Raw genomic sequence first — 13,616 nt, forward strand, 5'->3', positions numbered from 1 at the left:
ATCTTTTGCAGGAAAATTTGTAAGTATAATATATAGGTTTGCTATAGTGGGTGTAAAATATCTCACAGATTCATACTGGAGAGTAGATGTGGATAGATTGATCCAATTATAAGTATCAGTATAAGTATCGATACTGACACTGGTATTAGTATCTGATTGATATTTTGTTTCTATGCTTCAAGATCAGCATGTTGTCCACTGATATCTGTTAAAAAAAATTGGTTTTGGAGATCAAAATACACGCAACACACTATGAAATGACAATCAATACTTTGTCATGTCTACTTTATTTATATTTAAGTGCATCAGAGACAGACATGTTTACATTCCAGGTCACCAAATTTCAAAACACACGAAAAGCTTAAAGGTATGTTTTACCAACTAGTTATTGAGGAAAGTAAAAATCACAGTGATCTAGTGGTCATTAAAAAGTGTCTAGAATTTGCAAATTGATGATGATGAATCTCATAAATAATGACTGTAAACTGCCTTTATAGGTTAAAAGTATCGGAATTGATATCTGAACCGGCAACAGTAACTGTATTTACTTGGTATCCAGTCAATACCAAAATGCAACGAACGGCCCCCCGCCCCCCCCAAAAAACATAAACCCTCCCACTTCCTTTCTCAACAAATCACAGCACAGCTGAGACAACTGCAGCGAGTTGGGCGAGCACGGCCTTTGAACAGGAGCAAAGGTGTGCCCGAGTTTCACTGCAGTCATGACTGTAAGTATGACCTCTTTAGTATTTAAAACTTTCCTGGAATCTTATCTAAAATATTAACATTGTTTCTAAGCGATTCTCTGTAATGTTGACTTACGTATAAATCACAAGGCAGGAACCAGAGCGTTTAGCTCGACAGGTTCTTGTAGTTGTAACTAGGCGTTAAGTCTAAACTCGTTCCTTGTTATAAGCACTGAGATGGGCGAGTGGATATGATCTGAGGATATGCTGTGACTTGTCCTAACTAGGAGGCCTTTCACAAAGCGGTAGAGGAGGTGAAGGTTCTGAAGCAGAAACCGAACCAGCAAGAAATGGGAGATCTGTACGGCTTATATAAGCAAGCTACAGTCGGTGATATTAACACAGGTGAGTAGCGTGACTGTAGCGTGTGTGTGTGTTTGACGTTATGGAGCCACTAAAGGTAACTGCCTGTGCATGTGCGAAAGCGGAGACGGGTGGTACTGAGAAAAATCAGGTTTGACGAGTTCTGCTTGATTTGCTGAATAAATTCCCACAAAGATTTGAAGTTTTTTTTTTTTTAATTTAAACTTTTGATGTATATCCCAAACGATATATATATCTTTAAACCCCTGATACCTTAAAGGGCTTATTATGCTGATTATTTTAATCCCCATCAGTGTTGTCAAACATAGGGGCCCGGGGGCCAGAATTGGCCATTCGAAGACTACAATATGGCCTACTGGACAGCTTTGGCAAATATGATCTAGGGCATAGGGCAAGGGTAATTTTTAGACTTTAAACTGTATTTTTAAAAAATAAGTTTTAGAACTCTTCTTGCTGATAAAGACCCCCCCCCCCCCAAACACACACACACACACACACACACACACACAGCTATTCATACTACAAAAGTAGTTAAATAGTAGATAAACAATTAAATGAAAGGAATACTCCAGTTCTTCAGAAAAAAAAAAGGAAAAAATATATCAATTAACAAAATCTTTGTTTTAACCTTTGGGACAGTCAGTGCAGTGAGTACTAGAATGTTTTCCTGTACATTTTATGCATTTATCATGTAGGAAAAACTGAGCTGATCCTTTGAAATTGCTTTTCCTTATCTTATATTAGGATATCTCAGGGATTAAATGTGTAGTTACACGTCTTTTCACTGACATGTGGTCTTCGATGTAAAGACGAATTTGACATATTATATATTCTTTCTTTGTTTGTTATTGAACTAAAAATTAAAGTAGCTTTGCATGATTTCCTGTTCAAAATAGTCCATATTTATCTCGTAATGTGTGAGGGGGTTTTTGTTTTGTTTTTTGTCTTTTTGTCCTGTTTCTCTCCCCTTATCCCACAACCAGTCACAGCAGATGGCCCCGCCCCGAGCCTGGTTCTGTTGGAGGTTTCTTCCTGTTAAATGGGAGTTTTTCCTGCCCACTGTCTCCAGCTGCTAACTCACAGATGTTTGTTTGATTGTTGAGGTTTCTCTCTAACATTGTGGTGTCTATACTTTACAATATAAAGTGCCTGAAGCGAATGTTCTTGTGATTTGGCGATACATATATATATTTGAAACTGAATCGAATTGAATTGTGGAGCCTCTGCAATTTGTTTCCATATATCACTTTTATTATTAAAGCATCAAAAAAGATATTTTCCATGTGATTAACTCACGGTTACTTTTTTCACAGAGCGTCCAGGGTTCCTTGACTTTACAGGAAAAGCAAAGTGGGATGCATGGAATGCAAGAAAAGGTCGGAGATATGAAGCCTTTGAAAACAAATCTCAGCAATGTCACATATTTCGTGCAGTAACAAACTACTTTCTCCTCTGTGTCTGTTTCCTGATCGACAGGTCTGTCCAAAGAGGAAGCAATGGTCAAATATGTCACTTTGGTGGAGGAACTCAAGGAGAAATATGGAATCTAGAGTGTGTGTTTCATGACTGTGTGCATTCAGATGGTTGACAGGGATAAGCCATCCTTATTGGAACCGTATTTGTTCTTGTTGGCAACAAAATGGGACTGGAAGCGTTCTGGTTTCTGTTTTATGAGTTCTACTGAACCACTGAGCAGGCTTTGGTTAAATGCACGTAAACCGTCCTTTTTGGAGACCCCACCTGGTACCACTTCATACTAAACTAAACCAGCTTGTTCTAGCTTCATACTGAGGATAGACATGAATGCAGTACTGGGCTTCTTGCCTCCTATCAAGACAGCAAATAAGTGTTTTGTAAAATGTCTGAAAAATAAAGACTTTTGAATAATATTTCAAAAAAATAAATAAAATCTGTTTCTGTTGTCTTCGGGAAACTCCTTCCTTGCCATCAGCCTTGCACGTTTGCCACAGATGGCTGATCTGTGTTCAGTCTGGCTTCATCTAATAATCTCACCCCGAGCTTCCTTCAGCTCTGGAACACATCACGGGTGGTGGTGCTTAATCTCAGCTGACGTCTTGAGTCAGAGGGCAAGAAAGAAGCGCTCTTGTGTGGTTGAGGGCAGTAGATGTGTGGCTAAAGCAGCGGCCTGAGGTGCCACTGCTGCTCCATAGAATAAAACATACTGCAATGTCAGCATGGTCATCAAACTGAATTAGTTTTAAAAAATTTGTTTTTTAAAAATCCAGACTGTTTATTTGAAAAGATAGTGCTGAGTGCTGTTATGGGAGCTGTAGGACATACTCCTCTGGAGCTTCAGCTATGCTAAGGACAAAATCAGGATGCCTTTAACTCTGTTTTGACAATTCCCTCTTTCTAATTTCCTGTCTTTAAGAAATTGATTAAAATGTTACTAAAATAACTACAGCAATCAACATGGTAAATGGACTTGCTCTTATATACTGCTTTCTGCTTAAAGCCCTTCGTACAACATGTCATTTTGAAATTTAAATGCTTCCTCACATTCATTCCTCATCGAATCGTGGTCATCTGCAGTATGTTGCACTCTTCTGAAATACTCACTCTGTGCCACAAGATGGTGCTGTGATCAAAGTTATTATAGTTAACTGAAACTGAACTAAAAATAGGCATTAAAAGCGTTTGAGTTAAGTAAAATCAAACTGGAAATTTTATTTTTAAACAATGTATAGTGAACTTAAAATATTTTTCAACTTGGAGCACTGAAATCAAAACTACTGGAGGGAACTAGCCTTAGTTTTAGCAACTGTTGGTTTGGTAGAAGATTGTACCACAAATTGTCTGATCAGGGTGTGGATGTGGAGTCTTGCAATAAAAATCCAATCTGGAAATGAACTGAAAGCAAATTGAAAAAAGTCAAAATGAAGTAAAACTAAATGCAAAAACAGAACTCTGGGAGTGAGCTGATGTAAGCTTTATTTAACCAGGCGAGTCATTAGGAGCAAACACTGATTTAGCGCTGTCACCTTGCAAAAGGCAAAACCTGTATTAGGAAATGGGGGGTAGGACAAAAAAATTAAAAACATAAAACATTTCAACACAGTAAAATTAAAGCTTAGTTACAATGTTACATCCATTTTTTTAAAAAGAGCTTATTAAACGTACACCCTGGACAGGTTGCCAGGGTAACAGAGGGTAGCTACATTTTGCATAAAGTGATTAGAGAAAGTAGCTTTTTGTTCACCGACTCCTAAAATCTTCCTGTCAGTACTTTAAATCTCCAAACAAAGCGTCCGATGCTGTTTTAAGCAGCCAAGCTGTCGACTGTCGGCACTAAGTGAGAGTCCTTCATGCTATGGATGAGACGAGCGAGAAAATGAGCCGATCCCAGCTTGAGTCACATCTCCACGGTGTCCACGGGGAGCCCACTTGTCGACAGGCTGCCTGGAGAGCAGGGCAGCAGGGAAACCTGGGTGTGAGGAGTCCCGCTGTGGCTGATGGAGCCGTGACGCTGGCTGCGTCTGGTGGGCAGGTGCTGAGTCAGCTTCCACCTCCTCCACCGTCTCTGAAATTCATGCTGCACCTGAATACACACATGACAGACCCCGCCCCCAACACACGCACGTTGGTCCGCATGTTCCAAACTTTCCTCTGAATCTGTTTATTGTAAAAGCAGAAGACTTCTCACCTCTCCGTTCACAAAGCAGTAGAGGACAGCGACCACAAAGCCCTTCAAGAGAGAAAGGTCAGCTGATCATGTGGTTACATTTGTCATTGAATTGAGCGAAATGGTCAGGGTGTCACCTGGTTTACCTGAGTGGATGACAGAGCTAGCTCTACAAAGGTCCAGATCTTAAACATAGAGCTGCTGACTTCAACGGGCAAGAACACGAACAAGATGTAATGCACGCCAAACAGAGCCACCAGAAAAAACGTGGACTTGATCAGCCTCCTGGGGCAGGAGAAATCAGCATTTTTGTTTGAGTGACAGTAAAAACAACCCATTCGTGTCTGTGATGTGATATTTTTGCACTGACAGCACTTAAACTAGAAAATTGCATGCACATCCAGCTGAAAGGGTGACAGGTGCTGGGACAACAAAAGAAAACTGGAACTCGAGGACAGACATGTTTGAAAATCTGTCATCATCTCATTCTTTTTGGTACCTGCTAGATTAAAGAAAAGTAGGATTTCAATCCACGTGAGAGTGCTTGGAAAGTTTATTGGAAGCTTAGGGTTAGAAATGGTTAAGAAAACTATTAAAAACTAACTTTTTACTAGTCAAAATATGTACTACATGGTATAGTTTTCCCTGGATGCAGTCACCCATCTGTGTTTGGACTGCACAAGTGTCTGGATCTGTTCTTGTGGGACTGAGTTCAGTGTCCGGCTGGTCATTGGTTGCGGCTGCCTCTGGGACATTGACCCAGCCTGTCACAGGCTCATGTTCAGTAGCAAACATACCAGGACTAATTGCTAACTAAGGAAGTGTCTGGATGTGCTCCGAGTCCTGATCCAGAAAGGCCTACTTTACTCTGGCAGCGTGGAGACGGGCATTGTTGTGCTGAAACACGAGAACAAGGAGGGGAAGGGGTGGTGCTGCATCTCTACTCCACAGTTTGTCTTTGTCCTCTCTTCCTCCCCTCACCCCCAAATGATGGCAGATGGCTGCCACTCCCTGTGCCTAGTTCTGCTGGCAGTTTCTTCCTGTTAAAAGGAAGTTTTTTCTTCCCACTTTCGCCAAGCACTTGCTCATATAGCTCTGTGTGATTAGCCTTAAAGGTACTTTTTGTAATGACCCTCCACAAACTGGAACAAAATTTTTAACAGGGGCCAACAGTTTCATTGTTAAGTCTATGGAAATGTTTTTGGATGTGCATTGCTGTGTAACTTTGTTTCTTTTTAGCCCTGCCCCTATTCCTCAGGAGGAATCACATTTAAGAGTCTCTTAGATGTATCAAACATAAGGCCCAGGGGGCTAAAATTGGCCAAGCAAAGACTCCAATCCTGCCCACTGGACAGCTTTGGAAAAATATATATATATATTTTTACTGTTGATGTATATTCAGAATGATATATTTTTTAAACCCCAGACACCTTAGGGGACTTATTATGCTGAATATGTTAATCTACATCAAGGGTGTCAAACATAAGGCCTGGGGCCAGAAAAAGCCTGGTAAAGGGTCCAGTCCGGCCTGCTTGACAGCTTTGAAAAATATGATGGAAGGCATACAATTTTAGACTTTTAACTGTATTTTTTGATGATGACTGATAAAGACCTCCCCGTCGTCATCCTACTACACCAACACGATTACGTAAGACATAACAATTAAATGACAGATGTTTTTCTATCTACCACAGAGATTTGTGTTTTTTGGGGGGGGTTTTACAATGGGTCCACAGTTTAAAAAAAGCATTTTCTGTGAATTAACAAAAACTTCCACTTTTATAATTACAGGGCAGTCTTTGTGGGAAATGAGCTGCCAGAAATGTTTCTGTAATTTTGCATATTTATTTCGTACATTTTAAGCCCAAAGAGCTGTGCTGACAGATTTCTTTCGTTTGCTAAAGCATGTAAAGCATGTAAAGCATGTAGACACACTTCTTTTTCTTATATTGAAATATTTCAGGATTTAAACGTGTAAGTAAAGTTCTTTACACTGACAGAACGGGGAGTTTCACAGGTTAAACCATGCAAAATGAGTTGACATCCCTGACTTGCCTGGCTGAATAGAGTTTGCATTGACTTGCCCCATGTTATGGCACAGAGCAGTGTGACTGAGCTCTGGTTAAACTTCAGTTGATATTTCTTCAACACAATGAAACCGTTGTTTTATCACAGGTTTTAGGGTTTTAAACTCTTTTTGAACTTGTGAGTTTACAAAATTACCTTTAGGTGAACATATTAGTATAAGTATAGCTCCATCAGTATGAGTATATCATAGAAGTATAACAGCAAACATTACCCTGTATGCACTACTCACTTATACTGGCTTAATTCGTTTCTCTGTGCATCTGGCATTCTGAGTTTGCTCACCAGTATCCTCAAAATCCCCATGAAAAAGATGAGGTTCATCTGAAATGATAAAAGCAGTGCAAATGATTGTTTCTCCTTCTGTGCTTCTAGTCCCTTCTCAAGTAGACTTTGCTCCAGAGTTGGCCACCATATTGGACATGATACAATCAACGGTTTCTAGAGAAAAATGCGTATTTCCCAACTGGGTGGCAGTGGTTCACGCGTTACGTATTTAAAATAAAAAATATGAGTAACTGTATTCCATTACAGTTACCATTTAAAAAGGTGGTATTCAGAATACAGTTACTTTGTTGAAATAAATGGATTACACAGCGGTCTTTTCCTGTTTCATATGTTCGGCTATGCCCTCTCTATTTTTGGTAATTCCACGCCGGTGGAAACCCAAACAAAACACGCATTAAGAGGCTCTAAAGCCTGTGTCTCAATCCATGTCACCTCTACCTGCAGCCCGCATAATGACGTGCCGAAATATTTTTAAAAATTATTGTTCAAAAAATGATTTAATATGAAAACAATAGGCAGAGTGTTACAGGCATAGCCCTAAAGAATGTAGCCTCATGTGCAGTGTAGCCCAGTTGTAAGTAAGCTATAAAGACTCGACTGCACTGTGTTCGTGTTTTCCTCCGAAACAATAAGTTCCGTTGGAGCAGCCTTTCAACGCCTCTCTCTGTCTCTCACTAGCAAAGTTGACCCAGACAACAAAGTAAAGCTAGTTTTCAGGTACGAGCCCGACATGGAACCCACTGTATTAGCCAGAGGTCCCTTTACTACGGTTCAGAGCCGCGGACCTGTTTTATATATACGCGGAATAGTTTTCTATACGAGAGCAAAAAGTGCAGCCTTACCTAATGTCCACCCTACTGTTACTCATTTTATATTAAGATTTAAAAATCTAGTTGGTATTGGTATGGCGAGTAACCTTCAGTAATAGTAATAAATCACACAGCAATAGTACATTCATGTAGTTGTAAAAAGCATGATAAGTAATCCAAAGTATTCAGAATACGTTACTCTCAATGAGTAACGTAACGGAATACGTTACAAAATACATTTTAGGACATGTATTTTGTAATCTGTAGTGGAATACATTTTAAAAGTAACCTTCCCAACACTGGTTGCCACTGTTGAATGTAGTTTTAAATGTTTACTCCCTAAGTCCTAGTTGAGTAGACGTACTTGTAACTTGTAAAAGTGCAACTTTGGGTGCTAGGAGGTTCTCACTGTGGTCTGTAGTTTTTCATGTTTGTCTTTAAATTCTTATTAACTGCTAGCTAGGTAAATATGCGAGTTGAAAAAGTGCAATGCAAATCATAAAATGGAGAATATTCACCTTCAAATTACAAGTTATGCCAGCCAATAGATCTTGGAAGGTGAAAATCGTACTTAGAAGGCAAACTGTCACCATGTATGGAGGTTAAAGAGGCTAGCTTGCAGAACTCTGGTGAATATATAGAAAAGAGTGACCAGCAGGTCAGCTGATCACAGCCTGTACGCAAAGAAAATCTACGGGAGCTCACATTAGAGATTTTTTCTTTACACTGAGCCACTACAGCAGATCTCAGGGTTCCCCCCACTTGCTGAATCTCACTGTAACCCCTGACTGTTTTTTTTTCTGTTTAGGTGTGGAGGCAATATAATAGTAATATAGCATATAGTTACCTTTGCCTAAAAATAGATGGTAGAATTGTCCTTTAGGGAGCTGATTTTACTTTAAGTACATTTCAGAGGCTGTACTTTTTCACTTTTACTTGAGTAAAGAAGTTGAGTCAGTACTTTTACTATCTTTACTTCTACTTAAGTAAAGAATATCTGTACTTTTGCCAACTATAAATAAGAACACTCATTTTCCCCTCATGACTGGTGGTTGCCAGGTGGTTACAGACCATCATTTTCACTTCATGTGGTTAGCTAAGTGGTAAGCTAAGTTAATTTGCTGCTAGCTTCAGCTTACACATGATACGTACATCTGTCAATCCAAAAAATGTTCAAAATGTGGAATGTTTAAAAATAATCTTTCAAATAAGAATGAAATGTAAGTACAACAGAAAACCAAAGTTTTACAGATATAGTTAGAAGAACTGGCACTCGAAGTATCCACCAAATCCATTCATGCCTCCTGGTTTCCCAACATCTTTGAAAAGAGAATGAGAAAAAACTGTCAAATAATAATATATGACATGATAATATCATAACTGCAAGATTGAGAGAAACAGACCTTACCCTTCATCTTCATAAAAATATTTTGCACACCCCCAGGAGATGATCACAATCAGTGGCAAACCTGTGTGATGAAATAAATCAGTGTCTATAGATCTGAGGAAAAGTTTTAGGAAAGGAGACACCACAAGGTAAAGACGGTTCTTCTTACCCCAGCTGAGGACGATGTACCAGGCCAGATGTTTCTTCAGGGAGAAGAAGGAGCGGTTAACAAGGGTGTACAGGAAGTGGCCCTCCACCAGCAGCCAGCTGTAGTTTGCAAGGATGGAGTAGTTGGAAAACATCAGCACGACCTTACACGGCGCCTGCCTCACCACGATTACACAAAAGAACTTGAGTTAGGCTTATTGTTATTCCAAGTTATCAAAAATAGTTTTCGTTTTAGTTCTAGAACAAAATCAACAAGTCTCCTTTTGGCTGTGCTAAAACGATGCCTATGCTAGAATTCAGTGAGTCCATGCTGTTTACATCACAACCTCAGTACCAAAATAACTCCTGAAGATTTCTACTCGCTGCCAAAAGAGCATATTACCACATCCTTTCTTTTGCCTTTACCGCCAACATTTATGCTAAGGTAAGATAAGCCAAGAACTTCTTGGATCAGTTTAACTGAGAAGAAATGACAAAACAGTAACACATTTTTAATCCTATTAAGCCTCAGAACTTGGGTTTCATCAAACAATCGCTGGTCCATCGCTACCGGATAGTGGTCACAGTGATAAATCTCTTCATCTGTAAAGAGCAGAGCATCTCGGATGAAGATGAAGATGGCTCTCAGGCTGAAGGAAATGAACAGTTGAATGTGAATGTAGTTCCTGGTACAATGAAGTTTCCTGAAGAAATATAAACACGGACAATTCGAGGTTAGGAACTATTCATCGTCTTTAAGCATAGGGTTGACAGTTATTCAGGCCAAGATGTTGCTCACCTAAACACACAGAATATGGTGATGGCAATGATGAGAGAGATGAGGGAAATTGTGTATCCAACTGTGTACATTGTCTTCACATAGGAGAAATACAAGTGGCTGTCTGAGGACTGAATCAAGAATAGACAACGGTATTAAATTATTTTCCTAAGCAGCAGGATATGAGAATGCAGCATGATATAATAACGGAAACTAAGAATACACTCATAATTTGTCTTATTTAACTGCATGTATTCTGTGCAAAGGTTCATGTCTTTATATTTGGCTAGTTAAATGGAAATAACCACAGTGATTTATTGAAATGTACTACAATGCACGGAAATGCAGTATGCAAGGCAAAAACGGATTATATGATTCTAGAGAGCTTGAAAGTCAAAATTTGATATGACCGCCATTATTCTTCAAAAGATCCTGAACTCTCTTAGGCAAGCTTTCTTGTAATTTCTTTAAGTGGTCAGATACTGTTCATCTACTGTAGGTACTTTTGTTTGTCCGATACTCCAGCCTTTTTTCATAGATTTAACACTAGAAGTGGGAACAAATGATGTGCATCTGTGACAGACAGTAACAAAGTGTCTAAAGATACAATTTTAAATGGGTTATCCCTTGAGTTAGGTGGCTTTTTTTATGCTTGAATAATTAATAAATCAGCATTTAGTGGTTTAAAATACAAAAACAAAAAGACATAGTATCAAGGAGGCCATGAAAAGGCAGATTTACAAGTTTGAGCAGAATTAGAAGTTAGCGGTAAATTAGCTAGCTAGAATGTTCTGTAGCTAGCATTTCTAAATAAACCAAAAATGTACAGCAATACTGTGACTTTGAACATAAGCAAAATGGAAAAGTAAAACTGAGTACTGTTTTAAGGGTAAGTTCATTTGGGCTAGTTGGCATTGGCAATGATCTGCTATCATGAGCTAGCTTTAGTGCTATATCAGCATATTACTAGGTTAGGTTCCGCGGTTAGCAAAGACAAACACCATCATATATCAGGAAGAAGACACTAAAAATAGGTATCACCTTAGCCATGAAAATACCTGCATAACTCCATCCACAACACAAGCTTAGTCGTTAATGTTTGTGCATGGTCTGTATTAAATTTGTGGCCCTCATGCTCATAAAAGTGTCAAAAATGACACTGAAAAATGTTACAGCCATCTGTCTATTTCAAAACAAAGAACAAAAGCTCTGAAGCACATTAAAATGACAGGAGCCTCATCCAAAGCAGTAAATGCTTGGGTCTGGAAGCAGAGCTGTTTATATCATCACTTAGCAAGTGAGATAAGCACTGGCTTTTAGAAGACTTCCCATGAGGCACTGTTTTTTCCTTCAGACCTGAGCCTGTTTCTGCTGGAGGTCACTTCCTGTTAAAAGGGAGTTTTTCCTCTTCGCTGTCACAGGTAGGGATAGGGGATAGGGAGTTGTCTGTTCACGATGGATGACATCTATCTATCTATCTATCTATCTATCTATCTAGCTATCTATCTAGCTATCTATCTATCTGTCTATCTAAACACCAACCTCTCCAAGAAATGAGAGACTTTCATTGAAAGAGTAGCCACAAGCATCTTCGTGTGGGATGAGCAGGTCTGTCCAGCCATTGTTTGTGCAGTTGCGATGCACTTTACCTGTGAAAAGCAATAAAATAACACTTGAGTTTTGTCTTGGTGTGCAAACTGCACTGCTATGTATGTATATATATGTATGCTATTTTGGGAACCTGTGTGTACAAAGAAAGAAAAAAAAGAACCTGACATCTGCGTTTATTGTATAATCTACCAAAAGAAATGCAGAACCTTTTATTTCCCTCTTCAGGCACTTCAGAATTTATCAAAGTTATCTCCCAGAGTAAACCTACCACTAAAATGTTACCCGGTGTCCTATGTACACATGTATTTTATGGCGTAGTGTTTGGATAGAGACCCTGAGAGGGAGTAGGTGTTTAATTTCCTTATGAAAACAAATGAGGTTACTGGCAAATATTTAACAGGTGCAATGTAGTATAAATAATAGGTGCAAGTGAGTGCTGGTGTGTGTGTGTTTGCATAGTACCTCCTGAATTAAAAAACTCTGGACAAGGTTGGGAAACAGTTTCCCCAAGAAAAGCCGGTGGCCAGCAGTTCAAGTCGTCCCACATTCCCTTGCAGTGTACGCTGTTGTTTTCTTAGTAGATCAAAAACAAATATATATTTCTATTTTATAGTAGGTTTTCTTTCCATACAAACAATGGAGCCACATTTTAAAATATGAAACGCAATCCACGTCAGGATTAATATTTGGTGCAGTATGTTATGTAACCAGCAGGTGTCGATAAAATACCGTTGAGTTAAAATAAAAAAAGTTTAAAAATCTCATTAATTTCAGATATCACTAGTATTCCCTCATGGCACTTTCCACCAAGCAGCGGTCCTTGACATGTCACGACATAGCGGAAAGAGACAATTTAGAAACCGTATTGACTTACCAGCTGTTTTGTGTGATGTTGAAAGTAGCAAATCTTTCATGCACTTTTCTTCCTCTCTCATAAGGCGAACATTAGGATGACAGACTGGTGACGATTTTGCCTGTTTTTTAAAGAAAATATTACATTAGGCTCTGCTGATTTATCATAGATTAAAACAAACAAACAAAGAAAAACTAAACAAGCATGCCGCTTTTCCCTCACCTGTGCTAAAAGTAAAACCCAGATAAGTCCAAGTTTTATCATTAGGTCAAAAACCTTGATTTTCTCCATTAAAATGTGTACTTGCGTCCAAATCCCAGGGTGTGTATATGATTAGAATGAAAAATCAGCATGGCTGCTATACAGCAAGTGCGTGAAGTCTGAAAATCAAACATGCGCCTCTTGGGCTTGATAATCACGCAGGGTATGCCTCAGGACAGTTTGATAGGGGCTTTTATCAAGGTCGCGCTAATACAATGAAAACGTCCTTCGCGACTTTCAAAGTGTTTATTTATTTACTGTTAAACGTAGTAACAGGACATCTGCGAATATATTTAGCAACATATCCATAGAAAATCTAAGTTTTAATTAATATATATATATTGATCTACTGTGTAATAAACGTATTCAAACAAATAACAGCACGTAAACTTGAAGCTTGACTTTTATTTTGAAAGTAAAATGTTTAGCTTCCCGCCTAACATCGGATTGATTGACTTGATGTAACGACACAGGCAGCCGACGAATCAGGATATTTGTCCCACCCCCTCAGAGCTTGGTGGTCACCACGGTAACGGCCGGGTTTGACAACAGCACTAAAGTGTTGAAGCGAAATACCCGTGTCACGAAAATACACGAAACACGACTGCTGTATTTGAATAAATAAACGCAGCCGCCTGTCTGTTACATAAGTAAGTCCTGGGTTTTTTTTAAGAGGCTTTAACA

The 13,616-nt window shown here is 39.1% G+C and overlaps 3 protein-coding genes across 3 annotated transcripts in view; 2 read left to right on the top strand and 1 right to left on the bottom strand.

Annotated features, from left to right (window-relative positions):
* Positions 1 to 590: 590 nt before the first annotated feature.
* LOC100692327 (acyl-CoA-binding protein) lies at positions 591 to 2,959 on the top strand. The gene is made up of 4 exons (XM_003440857.5): positions 591 to 728; positions 974 to 1,091; positions 2,384 to 2,446; positions 2,547 to 2,959. Exons 1-4 carry the CDS (start codon positions 723 to 725, stop codon positions 2,618 to 2,620), a joined length of 261 nt encoding a protein of 86 aa, XP_003440905.1. The 5' UTR covers positions 591 to 722; the 3' UTR covers positions 2,621 to 2,959.
* Positions 2,960 to 4,004: 1,045 nt separating this feature from the next.
* Positions 4,005 to 13,115, bottom strand: LOC100712082 (secretin receptor). The gene is made up of 13 exons (XM_005449994.4): positions 12,894 to 13,115; positions 12,693 to 12,792; positions 12,281 to 12,391; positions 11,750 to 11,856; positions 10,229 to 10,338; positions 10,001 to 10,133; positions 9,452 to 9,605; positions 9,304 to 9,364; positions 9,145 to 9,214; positions 7,031 to 7,122; positions 4,860 to 4,998; positions 4,735 to 4,776; positions 4,005 to 4,629 (listed from the first exon to the last, which is right to left on the bottom strand). The coding sequence occupies exons 1-13, from the start codon at positions 12,960 to 12,962 to the stop codon at positions 4,444 to 4,446; spliced, it is 1,374 nt and encodes a 457-aa protein (XP_005450051.1). The 5' UTR covers positions 12,963 to 13,115; the 3' UTR covers positions 4,005 to 4,443.
* cfap221 (cilia and flagella associated protein 221) overlaps positions 4,712 to 13,616 on the top strand; it is a 34,353-nt gene continuing 25,448 nt past the window's right edge. The window contains exon 1 of the mRNA XM_025903241.1: positions 4,712 to 4,791. The gene's annotated coding sequence lies outside the window, so the exon portion shown is untranslated. The remainder of the gene's footprint in view (positions 4,792 to 13,616) is intronic.

The sequence above is a fragment of the Oreochromis niloticus genome, linkage group LG23 (genome assembly GCF_001858045.2).
Source record: "Oreochromis niloticus isolate F11D_XX linkage group LG23, O_niloticus_UMD_NMBU, whole genome shotgun sequence".
Classification (NCBI taxonomy): domain Eukaryota; kingdom Metazoa; phylum Chordata; class Actinopteri; order Cichliformes; family Cichlidae; genus Oreochromis; species Oreochromis niloticus.

What these genes read in the sequence shown, in the direction of transcription:
- LOC100712082 (XM_005449994.4), bottom strand. Translation starts at nt 12,962, where the DNA reads ATGGAGAAAATCAAGGTTTTTGACCTAATGATAAAACTTGGACTTATC. An exon ending in AACATCACACAAAACAGCTG is followed by an intron (nt 12,392 to 12,692) that starts GTAAGTCAATAC and finishes TGATCTACTAAG; the next exon opens with AAAACAACAGCGTACACTGC. An exon ending in CAGTTCTTCTAACTATATCT is followed by an intron (nt 7,123 to 9,144) that starts GTAAAACTTTGG and finishes TTATCATTTCAG; the next exon opens with ATGAACCTCATCTTTTTCAT.
- LOC100692327 (XM_003440857.5), top strand. An exon ending in AGTCGGTGATATTAACACAG is followed by an intron (nt 1,092 to 2,383) that starts GTGAGTAGCGTG and finishes CTTTTTTCACAG; the next exon opens with AGCGTCCAGGGTTCCTTGAC. An exon ending in TGCATGGAATGCAAGAAAAG is followed by an intron (nt 2,447 to 2,546) that starts GTCGGAGATATG and finishes CCTGATCGACAG; the next exon opens with GTCTGTCCAAAGAGGAAGCA.